This window comes from Tachysurus fulvidraco, chromosome 1 (genome assembly GCF_022655615.1).
Source record: "Tachysurus fulvidraco isolate hzauxx_2018 chromosome 1, HZAU_PFXX_2.0, whole genome shotgun sequence".
NCBI lineage: Eukaryota > Metazoa > Chordata > Actinopteri > Siluriformes > Bagridae > Tachysurus > Tachysurus fulvidraco.
Window position 1 is genome coordinate 51519894 of NC_062518.1, and position 18943 is coordinate 51538836.

The 18943-nt window shown below is 44.6% G+C and overlaps 4 protein-coding genes across 9 annotated transcripts in view; all 4 read right to left on the reverse strand.

The window, feature by feature from the left end:
* Positions 1 to 303: 303 nt before the first annotated feature.
* On the reverse strand, positions 304 to 3207 carry LOC113640184 (zinc finger protein 239-like). The gene is made up of 2 exons (XM_027142566.2): positions 2252 to 3207; positions 304 to 2031 (listed from the first exon to the last, which is right to left on the reverse strand). The coding sequence occupies exon 2, from the start codon at positions 1943 to 1945 to the stop codon at positions 1103 to 1105; it is 843 nt and encodes a 280-aa protein (XP_026998367.1). The 5' UTR covers positions 1946 to 2031; positions 2252 to 3207; the 3' UTR covers positions 304 to 1102.
* A 250-nt stretch (positions 3208 to 3457) lies between these two features.
* On the reverse strand, positions 3458 to 5167 carry LOC125138397 (zinc finger protein 239-like). 3 transcript variants are annotated; one of them, XM_047814414.1, is made up of 3 exons: positions 5031 to 5144; positions 4535 to 4775; positions 3458 to 4301 (listed from the first exon to the last, which is right to left on the reverse strand). In XM_047814414.1, exon 3 carries the CDS (start codon positions 4290 to 4292, stop codon positions 3522 to 3524), a length of 771 nt encoding a protein of 256 aa, XP_047670370.1. In that variant the 5' UTR covers positions 4293 to 4301; positions 4535 to 4775; positions 5031 to 5144; the 3' UTR covers positions 3458 to 3521. The 3 variants fall into 3 exon arrangements, with proteins under 3 accessions (XP_047670370.1, XP_047670368.1, XP_047670367.1); XM_047814412.1 differs by having other exon boundaries at positions 4535 to 4877; positions 5031 to 5135; XM_047814411.1 differs by lacking the exon at positions 4535 to 4775 and having other exon boundaries at positions 5031 to 5167.
* A 2056-nt stretch (positions 5168 to 7223) lies between these two features.
* eif2b5 (eukaryotic translation initiation factor 2B, subunit 5 epsilon) lies at positions 7224 to 14858 on the reverse strand. The gene is made up of 16 exons (XM_027142561.2): positions 14668 to 14858; positions 14039 to 14163; positions 13759 to 13944; positions 13010 to 13187; positions 12840 to 12920; positions 12679 to 12756; positions 12241 to 12553; positions 12000 to 12145; positions 11714 to 11861; positions 11432 to 11533; positions 11247 to 11354; positions 10864 to 10954; positions 9904 to 10027; positions 8446 to 8571; positions 8074 to 8184; positions 7224 to 7596 (listed from the first exon to the last, which is right to left on the reverse strand). The coding sequence occupies exons 1-16, from the start codon at positions 14818 to 14820 to the stop codon at positions 7537 to 7539; spliced, it is 2130 nt and encodes a 709-aa protein (XP_026998362.2). The 5' UTR covers positions 14821 to 14858; the 3' UTR covers positions 7224 to 7536.
* A 3647-nt stretch (positions 14859 to 18505) lies between these two features.
* acap2a (ArfGAP with coiled-coil, ankyrin repeat and PH domains 2a) overlaps positions 18506 to 18943 on the reverse strand; it is a 13963-nt gene continuing 13525 nt past the window's right edge. For all 4 annotated transcript variants that reach the window (XM_027142554.2, XM_027142556.2, XM_027142555.2 and 1 more), the window contains one exon: positions 18506 to 18943. This exon is cut by the window's right edge and continues 778 nt beyond it. The gene's annotated coding sequence lies outside the window, so the exon portion shown is untranslated.

Below are 18943 nucleotides of genomic sequence, written 5' to 3' on the forward strand. Positions count from 1 at the left end.
ATCTTACCTTTTCCTTAGCTGTGACAACACTGAAAACAGAAACTCGTACAAATGTAAAGTGGAATAAAGTCATGGGAAATTCTGAGCTCAACAAAAACTCCAACAAGCAGGAGAGAGAATAGTGTAAATAAGAAAGTCTGTTTATTCAGTAAACACAAATATTAAATATTTTGTATAGATTTGATTGAGAAATTATTTAAATAGAGCTAGTCAGTAAGAGACGTTCAGTCAGTTCATTTCTGTAACCAGCTCACATTAAGCTTAACTATTTTAAATAGAGCTTCATGCAACATGCATAAACAGGCATGTCGGAAGTGTCATCTCACAGGTGTGGCATCCTACAGGTGTGGTGTTCTACAGGTGTGGCGTTCTACAGGTGTGGTGTACTACAGGTGTGGAGCTGCCCAGGTGTGGTGTTCTACAGGTGTGGTGTTCTACAGGTGTGGCATCCTACAGGTGTGGCATCCTACAGGTGTGGTGTTCTACAGGTGTGGTGTACTACAGGTGTGGTGTACTACAGGTGTGAAGCCTCGCTGGTGTGGTGTGGCATCTCCCAGGTTGGTGTACTACAGGTGTGGAGCCTCGCTGGTGTGGTGTACTACAGGTGTGGTGTACTACAGGTGTGAAGCCTCGCTGGTGTGGTGTACTACAGGTGTGAAGCCTCGCTGGTGTGGTGTACTACAGGTGTGAAGCCTCGCTGGTGTGGTGTGGCATCTCCCAGGTTGGTGTACTACAGGTGTGGAGCCTCGCTGGTGTGGTGTACTACAGGTGTGGTGTACTACAGGTGTGGTGTACTACAGGTGTGAAGCCTCGCTGGTGTGGTGTACTACAGGTGTGGTGTACTACAGGTGTGAAGCCTCGCTGGTGTGGTGTGGCATCTCCCAGGTTGGTGGATTTGATAGCACAATAGTTCAAAATCTATTCAAAATATTTTCAGGACTTCCTGTTAAGCAATGACAGTGACTTAAATATCCAACCACTGACCCCATAGTTCCTCATTAAGTCCCAAAGCTAAATGGTACAGTTGAAGTAAACAGTTGATGTTAGCTTGATGAATTAGCTATTAGCTGTGTGTTTGTCCTCTTTAACGTGACCCGCAATGTCACTGGACACACCGATGGTGTTGGAGTTGACTACTGCGATTGAAACTCTTGCCACACTCACAGCAATGGTAGGGTTTCTCTCCGGTGTGGATGCGCTGGTGCTGCTGTAAAGTACTCTGTTGGGCGAAACATTTTCCGCACTGTGTGCAGTGATACGGCTTCTCTCCAGTGTGAATGCGCTGGTGCTGCCGGAGGACACTGGGGGAAATAAAACTCCTCCCACACTGGAAACAGTGGTAGGGTTTCTCTCCGGTGTGGATGCGCTGGTGTCGCTGAAGATGGCCTTTCTCAGTGAAACTCCTCCCGCACTCAGAGCACTGATACGGCTTCTCCCCAGTGTGAGTGCGCTGGTGTTGCCGGAGATGACTCTGCTGTGTGAAGCTCTTCCCACATTGTGAGCAGATGTATGGTTTATCTCCTGTGTGAGTGCGCTGGTGTCGCTGGAGATCATCTCTTTCTGTGAAACTCTTCCCACATTCCGAGCAGTGATACGGTTTCTCTCCGGTGTGGACGCGCTGGTGTCGTTGGAGAGTACATTGCTGACTAAAACTCTTTCCGCACACCAAGCAGTGATACGGCTTCTCTCCTGTGTGGATGCGCTGGTGTTTCTGGAGAGAATTTTGCTGATTAAAACGTTTTCCACACTGGACGCAGTGATACGGCTTCTCTCCTGTGTGGATGCGCTGGTGAGTTTGGAGAGTGCTCTGCTGAGTAAAACTCTTTCCACACAGTGAGCATCGGTACGGTTTCTCTCCTCTATGGAGACGCTGGTGTTTTCTGAGGTGATCTGCTGGAGGAAAACTCACCCCCCGGTCTGAGTAGTGGTGGATTGTTTTAGGCATTTGTCTGTGGATGGTGTTTATGGAGATCAGAAGTCTTTTCCTCACTCCTATAGCTTCTTCTAGACATCACAGGATGTTGCTCATATCTGGACCAGAAAATCAGAAAACATAGAAACTAATTGAAATGGCTGAACAGAATAAATGTAACACTATATTAATGTATGATTGTAATTTTGGGGTTATGAATTAAAGATGATCCTGCATGCAAGCTGACAGGTTCTCCACTCCTACACATTGCAAACCTCCATCCTGCTGCACCTGAATAATTCTTACATTTAGCAGAAGTCTTTATCCAGAGTGACTTACATTGTTATTTCAATGTATAACAACTGAGCAATTGAGGGTTAAGGGCCTTGCTCAGGGGCCCAGCAGTGGCTGCTTGGTGGACCTGGGGTTTGAACCCATGACCTTTCGATCATTAGTCCGACACCTTAACCGCTGAGCTACCCATTTTGTGCCACACTCCATCTTCTAGCCAAAGACCTGCATCAAGACTGCATTTGTCCTGCACTCAGGTCATGGAGTGGAATGTTCCAGGCTGGAGAACATCAGAGAAAGAAAAAGAAAGCTTTACAGAATGTATTCTATGATTAAAGCTGAAGTTTAACTCACCACATGAGCAGAACATCTGACTGTGATGGAGAAAGAGCTCTGTATTAAACACTGCAGCTTGGCTTCTTCTGTTGCTGTCACTTCATGTCCGTGTGTTACAGCGCCATGCTGCTGTACCGCCACCTGCTGGACTCTTATTCTCCCTTTACATATCTGTGTAATTATAAGTTATTTATTCAGCACCGCCTCCATGTTCTCCATATTTAGGTGACTGTATTTCTGACCAATTATTTTTTTTCCCGCCCCAACATCATTTTTGGAATTAATCTGTTTAAGAAAACAAACAGCAGGTAAAACAGTTATTACATTTCCTCTCATTTAAACTCAACACCTGGACTGAAACTGTTACTCTACTTCTTCACCTCTTCCTCTCATGTGCACAACCTACTTCTAGGTGATTGAAACTTGTCTTGTCATTGGCTGTGTCTCAATCCTGGCTCTTCATTGCAGTGCAGACTTTCCTGACAGAAGAGCAGACAAGACTCTTCGCCTGATTGAATACATCACTTATCTGTTTCAATCTTCACCCAAAGATTGAACGATAAACCTCATGTCGACTCTCAGGCCTTACACAGACAAGAGGAGAGCAGGGGATGAGTCTGATTCCACATCTGTTATGAACCATGATCATGTTTCTCTGATCGTTTATCTGCACACTTCTGATGTCTAACACAGTTACCTCCCTGTACCAGGTGTCCCTGTAGGCAGCGAGTGCACACATGTACATGTCCTCCTGAGCTTTACTGAATTCTATAAGAAGAAGATATGTTCAATTCTGTATTGAGCAGTACGTTCATCAGCTGAAAGTAATCAATAGAGTGGATTTGAAGCCAAGTGTCTTGTGAACACGAGTCTGTATATTAGCAGAGAAAAATGGAAAGAGTCGAATGGAAAGATTAATGAAGTCAAGAAATCAGTTTATTTATTAAACACACTGTAAGATATTTAAGATAACGTGAATAAATCAAATGATCACTGAACACACTGGTGTTGAGTCGGGTGTGTAAATCTCCTCCCACACAGCAGACTCGTACGGAGTCTCTCCTTTGTGAGTGCGCTGGTGTTGTTGGAGGTGACCCTGCTGTATGAAGTTCTTCCCGCACTGCGTGCAGTGATACGGCTTCTCCCCGGTGTGGATGCGCTGGTGCTGCTGCAGGGCGGTTTGCTGTTTGAAACTCTTCCCGCAGTCTGTGCAGTGATACGGCTTCTCCCCGGTGTGGATGCGGCGGTGTCGCTGGAGAGTTCCATGCTCTGTGAAACTGCGTCCGCACTGGGAGCACTGATACGGCTTCTCTCCGGTGTGGATGCGCTGGTGGTGCTGGAGGGTGCTGTGGTTGGTGAAGTGTTTCCCACACAGCGAGCAGTGATAGGGCTTCTCCCCCGTGTGGATGCGTTGGTGTCGTCTCAGGTTACTCTGTATGGTGAAACTGGTGCCGCACTGCGAGCAGCGATACGGCTTCTCTCCCGTGTGGATGCGCTGGTGTCGCTGAAAAGTGCTCTGCTGATTAAAACTCTTACCACACAGTAAACAGTGGTGAGTTTTCTCTCCGGTGTGGATGCGCTGGTGTCGCTGAAGGCTGCTGTGCTGAGCGAAACTCTTCCCACACTCGGAGCACTGGTACGACTTCTCTCCTTTACGGGCGGTTGTTCTACTCTGTCTGTGTGTGCAGTTCGAGTCAGAAGTCTCGGACTGAGTGTCACAGCTTGTTCCAGACATCAGGCTGCAACAGGGCATCCTTCATATCTAGAGCAGACCATTAGGAACAAATAGAAGAGCGACAATCGATTTACTTTTATTATTGTTGTGTTTGATAAATAATCAGACCGTTTCCAGTAGCAGCTCTTTCTTACTCTGGTCTTCAGATGAGGGAGACCGTGAAATGTTCTCTCTCATCTGAAGACCAGAGTAAGAAAGAGCTGCTACTGGAAACACACAAACACACACATACATATACATACACACACACACACACACACCTTATCTCGACCTCCAACATCCTCCGAGATTTTTATATCACAACCTTCACTGTTCTACACACTGGTTTCTAGCAGGGGCACAAACTTTTGAACACTGGAATGTGTTTTTCAGTCTTCAGTGTCCTGAGTGCTGTGTGTTCATCTGACCAGGAGATGGCGCCGCTGGACACGTCACTGAAACCTCACCCGTAATCCATGGACACTGTTCTATTTATAGCAGGATTTTAATGTCCATTACAGTCTGTGAATGAACACATGAACCGTGCAGAACCAGGAGGTGTTCAGTCTCATATCCACATGAATGTTTAACACACTGACACCCGCAGAAACACGTGAGAATAAACTGAAACAATACGTCAGTGTCGTCAATAACACGCATTAAATATCAACACCGCTGAGTCCCAAACAGCTTCAAGTCTGAACGAAGTGCACTAAACAGAGTGAAGATTACATCATTACATCACACACTACAGTCTGATGATCACATTTAACTCACCAGGTCTCTGGGATGTTCTGTACAAACAACAATTCAGACCGGCTGCTGCTGCTTCTTCTCTCAGATCAAGGTGTTGTGGTACATTAGCGCCCCCTGCTGGGTTTATGTCCTCATCATTAATTATACAGCTTTGTCTAAAGCTGTTGTTCAGCCTCAAGATACAAAACCCATCATTACTGATGTTATTAATCTGTGCAATTAGAAAGAAAGAAAGAAAGAAAGAAAGAAAGAAAGAAAGAAAGAAAGAAAACTATAGTGTCATGACATAAGGTGCAAAATAAGAGAGACTCTACAGCAGCTGAGTCTTTTTCTTACCCTAAAAATTGACTTAAAACAGAAAAAACTATTAAAAACATTTTCAGACATTTGTTGTGTCCTGTTAGGATAATTTCCTATAAAACCTCCAGATTCTGGATAAACTGGTGACGGAGGGATAGCAAACATTTTATATTGTCTAGTTTATTCTAGCTGATTATTGTAAATGATAAAATTTAGGATTTCTTTGTTATTTTATATATTTAACAAATCTTTTTTTTTTTTTACAAATTTGTACCCACAAACCTATAGAGACGGTAATTAATAAGTGAGTGTTTTTAGAGATAAAACAGATGGGAATCTTTGTTCCTCTTGAGTCCAAGGTGTTGAACACAACACAACGATCACACATGACTTACATTTACAACATGTGACAGATTCTCTTATTCAGAGCGACGTACAAAAGTGCTTTTATGTCTCTATCATTGAATACATTATCTCTGGGTCAGCCTGGTAACCATCATTTGAAGATAACCAGTGACTCAGCTGTCTGGACCTCTAGGGGAGGTTCATCTCACCACCTCGGTGCAGAACAGAACAGAGTCTTGTAGTAAACTTACCTCTTACCCTGAGAGATGGTGGGACCGGTGGTGTAGTGCTGTAGATCTGAGGGCATCTCACACTTAATGCCTTAATGACCCGCTCTACGTCTCTACTAATTATATTTTATAAGCCAATGCAGTGAGGATAAGATAGAGGTGATATGTTTCTGCTCCTACTGGAACATCCAGACAGTAAAGTATTCACACCTGTAAGTTTGACCCATATGTTGAGTCTGTTTTCATATGTCATATGTTTATCTAACGAATGGTGTGTGTAAGTGTGTATTAGTGTGTGTGTGTGTGTGTGTGTACAGATGAGTGATTTGTTCATCTCAGTGACTGTAATCAGCACAGGTGTCAGATTTACCTTCTCTATCATCAGGTATCAAACATATCTGCGATCTAAGGTGAAGTTTGAGGTAAATTTTATGTGTAAGGGTTAAAACCTTGTGTGTAAACAAATCTGTGTGTTTATCCGAACAGACTGAGACACAGAGAAGGGTGTTGGAGTGTTGGGATAAAAATGACCTCGGAAACATCTTCTGGACCTCAGGACAGGTTTCCAAAAGAGTTTTCTCAGCCACACCTCCTTTAAAGCCACACCTCCTTCTCATTAAGCCATAGCTCAGAGCCGCATGTGGTGCCGTTCTGTCTGTTAGCTCAGAGCCCTGAGGAGAGAATGCTGTGGTCGTGTGGAGGCAAAAGCTCTTCCTGATAAATGACAGAATAAATGAAGAATAACGGATCTGTTGTTCTTTCAGTTGCAGGAGAAGATGCAGTGTGTTAAATCAGTGATTACAGCAATCTGTGATGTGGTTATGGTGTAATGGAGTGATGTAACCATGGTACTGGAGCCTCAGATAGACGAATGAAAGGTCTATCTTTTCTCTGGAGGATGACAATAAAATGGAGATGTGAACAGAAGTGCAGGTTACTGATGTTCCTGTCATTCACATGGGTAATAAAATGCTGCTCCACACTCAACACACAGAGATGAAGAACTAAACCACGCTGAGCAGTAGATACCCTCGAGTCTGTACTCGTCTCTCACGCTTTAGGGCTTTGACCATGTTCTCACTTCAGATAACCATATTAGCTTCTCAGACTCAGCTGTAGCACCAACCTTGTCTCCTACTGTCCTCCAACCGTTTATTCCTGATGTCTCTGTACACATCACTGAGAGCTCGTATATGTGAAGGTGAACCTACACTACTGTAAGGTGGAGTTAGGAAACACAATGTTCATGAAAACCTGATTATCTGTCGCTTTGTGTCTCTTCATCAGGACAATGACGCACTTCAGTAGCTGGGAGTATAAAGAGCAGTAGGACGCACTCTGGATAAATAAACACACTTTTATTTCAGCTTTAAACAGGTCTCACAGCTGCCAATCAAAATGTAGTCAGGACTAACATAAGGGTCAAAGGTTAGGTCAAGTCCATGGTAACAACAACACACACAACAAAAGCAGATTTACAAAAGCATCAGAAAGCAGCGTTAAGTGCGTTAATAAACACCTTGTGTGTTTACATCAGGGTTCTCACATTAGCATGAGATCAGCTCTGCTTCACACGCACACTCGCACACACACACTCGCACACACACACTCGCGCACACACACTCGCAGATCAGTGGTGTTCTGACTGGTGTTCAGTTATCTCCCTCTGAAGACTCTTCAGCCTCCTCCAACCACTGGATGAACTTCAGCAGCTGCACACACACACACACACACACGCACACAAAGTACACACACACGTTCGTTATTTCCCGTCAACAACATGTCTACATCTTGTACATCTACATCAGAGTTTGTTTGTAAAGCACTAATGGGACACAGCCACCTTCTGACATTACAGACCTAACTGTGTCGTGCTCAGCACCAGGGTCCTTTAGGTCCCCTCAGCTCCCTCCAGACTTTAAATCTGGGCTTTATTCTCTGCCATTTCCAGCCTCTTCACCTGCAGTTATTTATTCTTTAAATAATTCTCTCCTTTACATCTGTTCTTTTCTGCTCCTCGTTGGATGTGTTGGACAGTTTTGTACAGCACAGTCAGTGGAAGCTGAATATAAATGTGCTCTATAAATAAACTAACTTACTGAAGTAACACAACACATTACCATATTCTGTATATTAAATATATGTAATTAGATTTATAACAGAGTAAAGAACTACAGTCAGTGTCTCACCCCGGGGTTCTTGCGCAGGGTTCTGCTCCTCTCGGTCTGAGCTCCCTGAGAGAACCAGCGCACAATGGAGTCCTCATCTAGTATCTCCAACTGGTACACACTCATCAACACCTACAGAGCACACACACACACACACACCTAAACCACAGTGCACTACTATATAGTGTACAAACTGAGCTTACTTGTGGGTGTGGTTTACTGCAGTGGGTGTGGTTTACTGCGGTGGGTGTGGTTTTATGTGATGGGCATGGTATGAGTTATATTTGTTTGGTTTACAGCTGTGGGTGTGGTTTTGTGTGGTGAAAATAGCTCATTGCTGTGGGTGTGGCTCGGTGTGGTGGGTGTGGTTTAAAGCTGTGGGTGTGGCTTTACCTTAGCGAGAGCAGGCCAGTGTCCGTCGTGCTCCATGAACACTTCCTCCAGAGTGGAGAGACAGTGTGCGTGATCCTGAGCTCGCTTCACATAGTTCTTAAACACTGGAGACCACTTCTTCAACAACTAAACACACACGCACACACACACACACACACACACACACACACATACACACACACACCAATAAGCAATCAAATACACAGAGCACTTTTATTTTATACATTTTAAATGTCTACAGAAATCATCTATAGTAATAACAGAAAGCGAGAGACATGGAGAGAGAAAGACAAACAAACAACAGACAGAGTGAGAGACAGACAGGCAGAGAGACAGACAGACAGATGACAGAGAGACAGACAGAAAGATGGACAGGCAGACACTCACAGACACACAGAGACAGACAGACTAACAGACAGACTAACAGAGAGACAGACAGAGAGAGATGACAGAGAGAGATGACAGAGAGAGATGACAGAGAGAGATGACAGAGAGAGATGACAGAGAGACAGACAGAGAGACAGACAGAAAGATGGACAGGCAGACACTCACAGACACACAGAGACAGACAGACTAACAGACAGTCTAACAGACAGACAGACAGAGAGAAATGACAGAGAGAGATGACAGAGAGAGATGACAGAGAGAGATGACAGAGAGAGATGACAGAGAGAGATGACAGAGAGAGATGACAGAGAGAGATGACAGAGAGACAGAGAGAGACAGACAGAGAGACAGACAGAGAAAGAGATGACAGAGAGACAGACAGACAGACAGACAGACAGACTCACAGACAGACAGACAGACAGACAGACTCACAGACAGACAGACAGACAGACAGACAGACTCAGACAGACAGACAGACTCACAGACAGACATACAGACAGACAGACAGACTCACAGACAGACAGAGAGACAGACAGAGAAAGAGATGACAGAGAGACAGACAGGCAGACAGACAGACAGAGAGACTCACAGACAGACAGACTGTCAGAGAGACAGACAAAGAGATAGACAGGCAGCCAGAGAGACAGACAGACAGACAGACAGACAGACAGACAGAGAGACTCACAGACAGACAGAGAGACTCACAGACAGAGAGACAAACAGAGAGACTCACAGACAGACAGACAGACAGAGACTCACAGACAGACAGACAGACAGACAGACAGAGACTCACAGACAGACAGACAGACAGACAGAGACAGACAGACAGACTCACACAGAGACAGACAGACAGACAGACAGACAGACAGACTCACAGACAGACAGACTCACAGACAGACAGACATACTGACAGACAGACAGACTCACAGACAGACAGAGAGACAGACAGAGAGACAGACAGAGAGACAGACTCACAGACAGACAGACTCACAGACAGACAGACTCACAGACAGACAGACACACAGACAGACAGACACACAGACAGACAGACACACAGACAGACAGACTCACAGGCAGCAGTAGAGTGGAGTACTGGGCAGCAGTGATGTGAGCTCCTTGCTGTTGGAAAGGAAACTCCAGAACGACTTTAGTGAGAATCTGCATGACTTCCTTTAGAGTGATGTTATATGCATACCTGTAAAATCACCAGAATTACTGTTACTCATGTTAGAGCTGATCATGCAAATGACCCAAAATGCAGCTGCTTGTTTTAAACCTGCCCGAGTTCTCACACACCACCCTGTAGCTGCACACGTCAGATTTAAACACTGATGAGATCTACACACCCTCAGATCTACAGCACTACACCACCTGTCCCACCATCTCTCAGGGTAAGAGGGAAGTTTACTACAAGACTCTGTTCTGTTCTGCACCGAGGGGGTGGGATAACCTTCCCCTAGAGGTCCAGACAGCTGAGTCAGTGGATATCTGAGTCACGGTTATAGACCTACTTCTTCATGAAACTCTTCAACTAGCACCTGTGTGTTGTTGTATGTGTATTAGATATATTATTGAACAGTGTTTTAGACTCGTGGTATCTTAAGTCTGTAACCGAGTGACCCAGAGTTACCTAAAAGCACGTCGCTCTGAATAAGAGAGTCTGTCATGTGCTGTAAATGTAAATGACGACAGAGCGGGCGACACTAGAGCGGGCGACACTAGAGCGGGCGACACTAGAGCGGGCGACACTAGAGCGGGCGACACTAGAGCGGGCGACACTAGAGCGGGCGACGACAGAGCGGGCGACGACAGAGCGGGCGACGACAGAGCGGGCGACACTAGAGCGGGCGACACTAGAGCGGGCGACACTAGAGCGGGCGACACTAGAGCGGGCGACGACAGAGCGGGCGACGACAGAGCGGGCGACACTAGAGCGGGTGACACTAGAGCGGGTGACACTCCTGTTTCACCACCCTGAGGGATTTTATTACCCTTAAATCACAGCTACTTCTTATTCCCTCTTTGACTCACTTGAGCGAGTTGATCTCCAGAACCAGATTGTCACAGCTGATGTTCTCCTCCAGACCTCGCTGCAGAGTGCCGAGAACCTCGTTCTGAAACACTGACACACACACAGTTGAACTTTATGTATAAAGTATACACTATCTTCTAGCCACGGTGATCACCATGACAACGGTGTTACCTCCCAAATCACATTACACTACCTTCATAGAACAGTCTACATATTAGAGATATCGTATGTTAGCTAATAAAACCTTTCTGCAACAGAGTGTGCGGTTACCATGACAACAGACCACCAAGAGCGAAGTGACACCAACACAAAGTGTTGTCTGTCGTCATAGTAACCATGGCATGATGTTTCGTGATTTGGGACTCGGCCCGAGTGTCAGTACCTTTAACATCGTCAAGCTCGGGCGATTCAGATCGACTCCCAGGGTCATGTGACCCTTCACTGGCCTCGCTCTGTGTCTCACTCTCAGGATCAGACTTTATAACCAGACCTGCTCGCGCACACAAGCACACACATGATCACAATGCAAACACAGACCTTTCATTTACGTGTGTGTGTGTGTGTTACCCCAAATGCACTGTGTTAGCTCCTCCTCCTCCACATCATTAATGCTGCTGTTCTTCCACAGGTAGCCCCGCCCCTCAGAGCCCACCTCAGCTGGGTTATACGCTAAACACCACAAACAAATAAACAAAACATTTCTCCATCTGTTTGACTGATCTACCAATCAGAGATTTTTAGCTCCGCCCTCACCTATACAGGTGTGTGTATAGTCTTGTGAACTATACAGCTGTGTATCAGGTGTGTGTGTGTGTGTGTGTGTGTGTGTGTGTGTGTGTGTGTGTGTACCCTTGTGTTTGGCCTTGTCTTTATGAACGCTGACATCATTATCATCACTCAGGAACTCATCTTCATCTTCATCTTCCTCCTCTTCGTCTGGGTGATGCAGAGACACAACCGTCCCCTCAGGGAGAGACACGCCCGGCCCCACCACCACCTACACCCAGGGGGTAAAGGTCATGGGATAATGTACAAGAGCTATACAGAGATAATTATCATCAGAGGTGTGTTAGAGATGAGGAACAATAGTAGTGTGTGTGTGTGTGTGTGCGTGTGTTTGTGTGTGCATGCTTACACTATAAGCGAGTACACACTGTGGTTTGAGTGTAACTCCATGTTTCACCTCCACTCCATCACAGATCACAGACTGACGAACCGTCACACCTTCACCAATACGAACGTTGTTCCAGATAAACGCTCGATCCAACACCACACCATCACCTAGGAGACGCACAGATACACACACGCACACACGTCAGAGAGAAAATCCCAAGCGAGAGTGAAACAGGAAGTGAGGGTGAAACAGGAAGTGTTACCGATGAGACAGTTAGCCCCAATCACAGTGTTTGACAGACTGCAGTTGGCGCCGATCACCGTGTTTCGTCCAATCAGAACGTTCTCCTCCATCAAACTGCCGTGTCCCAGGCCGACGCCCACTTCACGGTAAACGTTGTGGCGCGAGTGCGTGCAGCTCCGCCCCTCTTCATCTGAGAAGTTAGCTTCAGGGGTGATGGGATACGCCCAGCGACCAATCAGATCACAGGACACGGAGTCGTACATGTGCAGGTTGGAGACGCGTGCGCCGTAGCCATCTTTACTCACAAACATGTGGATCTGATTCCCCAAAATCTACCAGGAAAATCAGTGTAAACAACAACACACTGCTACATGCTACTATAACCAGTTTACTCTGGCTAGCATGAGGAACAAGCTGAATAAAGTTACTAGTGTGTGAGGTGTGTAAGTGCTCTGACCTCCTCGTTAACGAGAATCCCACGGACAAAGTCGTTCCTGGTCTGATAGTCAAAGTTATCAGTGAAGAGTTCAGCCACCTGAGGAACAGTCATACACTCGTTATGTACAGGGAGTGTGTGTGTGTGTGTGTGTGTGTGTGTGGTGCAGAGTAGACACACACCTGAGGGGAACAGATACTGATATGGCAGTCCAGCAGATCATGACGGACCTCAAACTCATCACTGCCACTATGGAAAATGTTCTGTAATAAACAAACGAATCGTTAAGTCTGAATCCACACTGTGGGCGTGTCCCGTCCCACACCACACCCTCTACACAGGGTCTAGTTACCATGGGGAAGTGGATCTTATTCAGACCCTGGGTCTTCTGATAGTGGAGAACTCTGTTACTCTTGGTATCTACGGCAACGATGACATCATCCTCATCACAGCGTGTCCGGTTGCCAGGGGATGACTCCCTGAAAATCATCGTCATCACTGAGATGTTCTTCTCCTCTTTACGCCTCAGTCTATATGGAGGGAGAGGGAGAGGGAGAGCGAGTGAGAGAGAGAGAGAGAGAGCGCGAGAGAGAGAGAGTGAGAGAGGGTGACAGAGAGGGTGACAGAGAGAGGGAGACAGAGAGAGAGAGACAGAGAGAGACAGAGAGAGGGAGAGATTAAATGAACGTTTGTCATTTATAAAACACATACATTTTTATCATATATACCAACTATAATTACACACACGCGCGCACACACACTCGCGCGCGCGCGCACACACACACACACACTCGCGCGCGCACACACACACACACACTCGCGCGCACACACACACACACACACACTCGCGCGCACACACACACACACACACTCGCGCGCACACACACACACACACACTCGCGCGCGCACACACACACACACACTCGCGCGCGCACACACACACACACACTCGCGCGCGCACACACACACACACACTCGCGCGCGCACACACACACACACACTCGCGCGCACACACACACACACTCGCGCGCACACACACACACACACTCGCGCGCACACACACACACACTCGCGCGCACACACACACTCGCGCGCACACACTTGTGTTGCTGCAGGGCGTGGGACAGGTCAATATTGGACACCACGTCTCCATACACCAGGATGAAGTCGGAGCGAACGAGGGATTTAGCGTCCACGTCCCTCAGAACATCTCCCAAAGAGCGGTACAAGTCTGACGTGATGATGTGCACCGTGTTCGGAGAGCTGGGACGACACCACTTGGACTTCCTGTACAATCACATATATCATCATCATCATCATCATCATCAGAGAGAGAGAGAGAGAGAGAGAGAGAGAGACTGACAGACAGACAGAGACTTACAGAAGATGGTCCTTTATCTTGTTGGACATCCAGCAGCAGAAAACAAACGTCTCCTGCACACCTGTAGATGTCAAGAACTCCAGAGTGTAGTCGATCATGGAGACATTGGCCAAGGGGAGGAGTGCCTGAGACAGACAGACAGACAGACAGACAGACAGACAGACAGACAGACACATTAAAGCATGTTAGTGTGTGTCAGCGTTAAAGTGTCTGTTGTTTTAGTGACGTGACATACAGCTAAGTACGGTGAACCATACTCGGAATTTGTTCTCTGCATTTAACCCATCCAGATTGCACACACACACACACACACACACACACACAAGTGGGCAGCCATTTATGCTGCAGCACCCAGGGAGCAGTTGGGGGATTCAATTACTTCAATAATACACACATTAATACTGTGGCACACACTGACGTGCAGTAACACACGCTCATATACTGTACACAGGCACACACACTGTACACACACGCACGCGCCAACACACACGCACACACACACTCTCTGATGTTCCTGTTACATCAGACGTTTAAAATCAGAGGCCGTCTCTGATTGGTTGTCTGGTCCAGGGAGGCGGGCCCTATGGGTTACAGATAAGCTAATGGCCATAAGGCGGCTATAAACTCACCCTCGGCTGGTCTTTAGTGATGGGGAAGAATCTCCGATTGAAGCTGTCAGCAATCAGCACGGCCTGGAGCGGCTGTTCCTCCTCATCCTGCTCCCCAGACCCGCTTTTCCTCCCCACACGTTGCTGCTGCTTTCCTGCTCTCGCCGCCATCATGCTTCGGACGTCACACAAAGTTACGGGACGCCAACGAGGACGAAAAGGACGACACTCTTTTAATAATATCTCCCTGTCTCTGATTAGTTTAGTCTTTATTTACAATTTGGGTTTATTTTTCAATTCACCCCAAAAGAAATCATCCCGTTAAAGTCCATTTATTTCATGTTTTTATTTTACAAAGTGGGGGCACTGAATTAACATCTTTCTGAGACACAATAAGTCAGCAGCAGTTGTGTTGTTTTGCCCCTGAAATGTTCTGTAACACTACAACATTCAGAACAAATACATTAGTCATCGAGTAATAATGAGTCCTCTCCAGAATCACTTAGGAATTACAGACATAAATAAAGGAGTAAATAAGAGAAAGATTCTAATTCTAAAATTCTGAGTCTATTTTTAACGCCAGCAAAACTTCTGCAGCTCAAGAAAAAAAATTAATATCAATAATTGTAAATAATATAATAAAATAATATCACTGGTGAAACCCCAGGGTCCTGGCCCACCTTCATAAACTCTGTTATAATGTTAGAATTATCAGTAAAGGCCCCAGTTCGTGGCCTAATGGTTAGAGAGTCTGACTCGTAACCCGAAGGTTGTGGGTTCGAGTCTCGTGCCGGCCACGACTGAGGTGCCCTTGAGCCCCCCAACTTCTTCCCTGGGAGCCGCAGCATAAATAGCTGCCCACTGCTCCGTGGGTGTGTGTGTTCACTGCTGTGTGTGTGTGCACTTTGGATGGGTCAAATGCAGAGAACAAATTCTGAGTCTGGGTCACCGTACTTAGCCGTATGTCACGTCACTTTCTCACTCAGTTTCAGATTCAGCTAATTAACACTAAACAAAATATAGTAGAAATAGATATAAACTGCCTTATTCTGTGAAGCATTCACAATAAAATGGAGAACCTGTGTATAATAACAATAACCTTTATTTTCTTCTAGATTTATTCTCTATTCTTATTTTTAAATGATAGTGAGCCAAAGAAAAATGTCCACCTTAGTGGACAATAAAGACAAACAACAGGACACAGCTGGTCTGCTAACAACTCAGGATGTTTATTAAAGTGCAGATTGTAAAAAAGAAAGAAAAAGGCACAGGAGTTTCAGCTGGATCAGAACCCAGAGAGAACTCTTCATGGTTCTCCAGTGCAGTAACGCCACAGCTCGGCTCTGTCCCGGTTACGTCACTCCGGATCAAATCGTAAGCCCTTACACACTCAGTGTGGAGGATAAGTAGAACACAAGAGCAGCTGAAATCCCTTTAATAAAACACTGCTCAACTCCAGGTTCTCATAAACAGTACTAAATACTAAATAATTACCAGAACCTTCTCTGAACCTTCTGAGATGTAACAGGTTCCTCAGAGTCTGTTCTTCTTTCCCACATATACACAGATAAATACAGGAAATAACATTAATTAATGTGATTAAATAACACTAATAAAATGGAATAATCTAACATCAAGAAAACATTTTAGATTTTTATTTAAAAAGTGAATTGTAGCTTCGATGTATGCTTCACCCCGAACACTAGAACCCCACCCATAATAAGACTACACCCCCAAACTCATCTCTCTAAGTAAACATCTCTAAGTGATGGTTCTGAAAATAAAATAATAAGAGAACTCATAGAACAAGGTTCCCTGGATGGTTTCAGATCTTCTGGTTGGAGGGTTGTGATTTGGTGAAGCCAATTCATATTTTTATTAGTATTTTTTTTTTCCAAGTCTGGAACTGAGATGAACTGTTGGAAAGACCAAAGTGTAAAGAAAGAAGGGATCTGCTCATGATGAGTTCATCTGTGAAACATGGGGGTGGTGTTATGGCTTGACCTCCAAGTGAGGGATATACAACCAAATATTTGTGTATATAATGATACCTTTGTTGTTGTTGAAGTACATCTGTATATAATATCAGGAAAAAACATCTGAAAGCCTAAACTCTTTTGACAGTCTAAGAACTGGTGGGTCTTGGTGTTAGGGGTGAAGTCTGATGTATATTACAGAACATGTGGGTGGGGCTTATTCACCACCCTGACAGTGTAGTACACAGTAATCCAGTCACAGTATTTACATTAGCTGATATTACAGTGACATGTACACACACTTGGTGCATTGTGTGAAACAGAAGCTGTACATTTTACTCTATACATTCAGTAACAGAAACAACAGGCTGTCATTTAAATCTCTACATTTTACTCCTCTACTCTTCTTCCGTTTGCAGTGAAACATTTTCAACAAATGACATATAACAAAAACACATTTAAACTGATGTGCCTTCAGGAGTAAATATATAACAACCGGAGATTTCAACAATCCAGCTTTATCAGTGATTAAATACAGCAAATCACACTCAGGCCTGAAACACACCTAAAATATAAATGTAACAGAGTCCTGTGTGTGTGTGTGTGTGTGTGTGTGTGTGTGTGTGTGTGTGTGTGTGTGTGTGTGTGTGTCACAGAGTCAAGTGTGTTTCAGGCCTTAGCATGTAGCATGTTATACACAGTGTGTGATACTGTTCTAAAATCTCATGCAGTGTATAAGACATGATGTACTTTAAACTGTGCAGAATTCTGACTAATTACAAGATTATTAGAGACTTCATTACATATAACATATAATCAGTCCCTCATCAACCATCTGACCAATCAGCATCAAGCTCAGTGTAGCTGCACATTACATCACATCCTCATCAACCATCTGACCAATCAGCATCAAGCTCAGTGTAGCTGCACATTACATCACACCCTCATCAACCAGCTGACCAATCAGCATCAAGCTCAGTGTAGCTGCACATTACATCACACCCTCATCAACCAGCTGACCAATCAGCATCAAGCTCAGTGTAGCTGCACATTACATCACACCCTCATCAACCAGCTGACCAATCAGCACTGAGCTTGAACTAATTTCCCACCCTTAAGCCTCATTTTTATCTTTTTGTATGAGATATTGCATGTCCAGATCTTGTGCTTTAATGTGTGTGTGTGTGTGTGTGTGTGTATGCACAGTGTGTTTGTTACATTCAAAGGCAAGAATAATAAAGGAAGACTCAGTAATTAATAATTAAGGAGATGCTGAAATTCAGTTATAAAATCCCTCATTAAAATGACAAGAGGTAATGTATGAGCCCCGAGGACACATCTGAAGAAACTTGTGTCCTCCTACAGCTTAGAAATGTAGTAATAAAAGATCACGAGAGCTTCAGGGTCATCATCCTGATATATCTGATATTAACATGTGTTTTTATAATCAGTGTGTGTTGTAATGTTGTGTGTTTTTATAAACAGTGTGTGTTGTGATGTGTGTTTTATCATCAGTGTGTGTTGTGATGTTGTGTGTTTTGTAATCAGTGTGTGTTGTAATGTTGCGTGTTTTTATAAAGTGTGTGTTGTGATGTTGTGTGTTTTTATAATCAGTGTGTGTTGTAATGTTGTGTGTTTTTATAATCAGTGTGTGTTGTGATGTGTGTTTTTATAATCAGTGTGTTGTGATGTGTGTTTTTATAATCAGTGTGTTGTGATGTGTGTTTTATCATCAGTGTGTGTTGTATTGTGTGTTTTTATAATCAGTGTGTGTTGTAATGTGTGTTTTTATAATCAGTGTGTGTTGTGTGTTTTTATAATCAGTGTGTGTTGTAATGTGTGTTTTTATAATCAGTGTGTGTTGTGATGATGTGTGTTTCTATAAACAGTGTGTGTTGTGATGTTGTGTGTTTTTATCATCAGTGTGTGTTGTGATGTGTGTTTTTATAAACAGTCTGTGTTGTAATGTGTGTTTTTATAAAGTGTGTGTTGTGATGTTGTGTGTTTGGTCTCAGAGAAGCACCTTTAAAGTTAACATGTCTGGTTTTGCCTTAATAAAGATGTCATTTGGAGCATATGTTCTGATATAAAAGTGTGAAACTGAACCTAGAGTGGAGGGAAATCACTTAATTTATCACCTGCGGTCTGAAGCCCTGCCCACAGCTATATTGGTATTTTTTAAACTATCATTTACTAATTTTTTAAAAATTGCATCCACAACATGAGCATTTTTTAAATCTGTCACTTCTCTTATTCTCTCCATTCACATGAGCAGACTGAGAGAACATCATAAAACACCTCAAGAGTAACGTTACGATAAA

Bases quoted from the DNA above. Each gene is read 5' to 3' on its own strand.
- LOC113640184 (XM_027142566.2), bottom strand. From the start codon at position 1,945: ATGCCTAAAACAATCCACCACTACTCAGACCGGGGGGTGAGTTTTCCT.
- LOC125138397 (XM_047814411.1), bottom strand. From the start codon at position 4,292: ATGCCCTGTTGCAGCCTGATGTCTGGAACAAGCTGTGACACTCAGTCC.
- eif2b5 (XM_027142561.2), bottom strand. From the start codon at position 14,820: ATGATGGCGGCGAGAGCAGGAAAGCAGCAGCAACGTGTGGGGAGGAAA. The intron at 12,146-12,240 runs GTAACACTTCCT...TGCGTCTCCTAG, and splicing joins TGGGGCTAACTGTCTCATCG to GTGATGGTGTGGTGTTGGAT. The intron at 11,534-11,713 runs GTACACACACAC...TGTGGTGTTTAG, and splicing joins AGACAAGGCCAAACACAAGG to CGTATAACCCAGCTGAGGTG.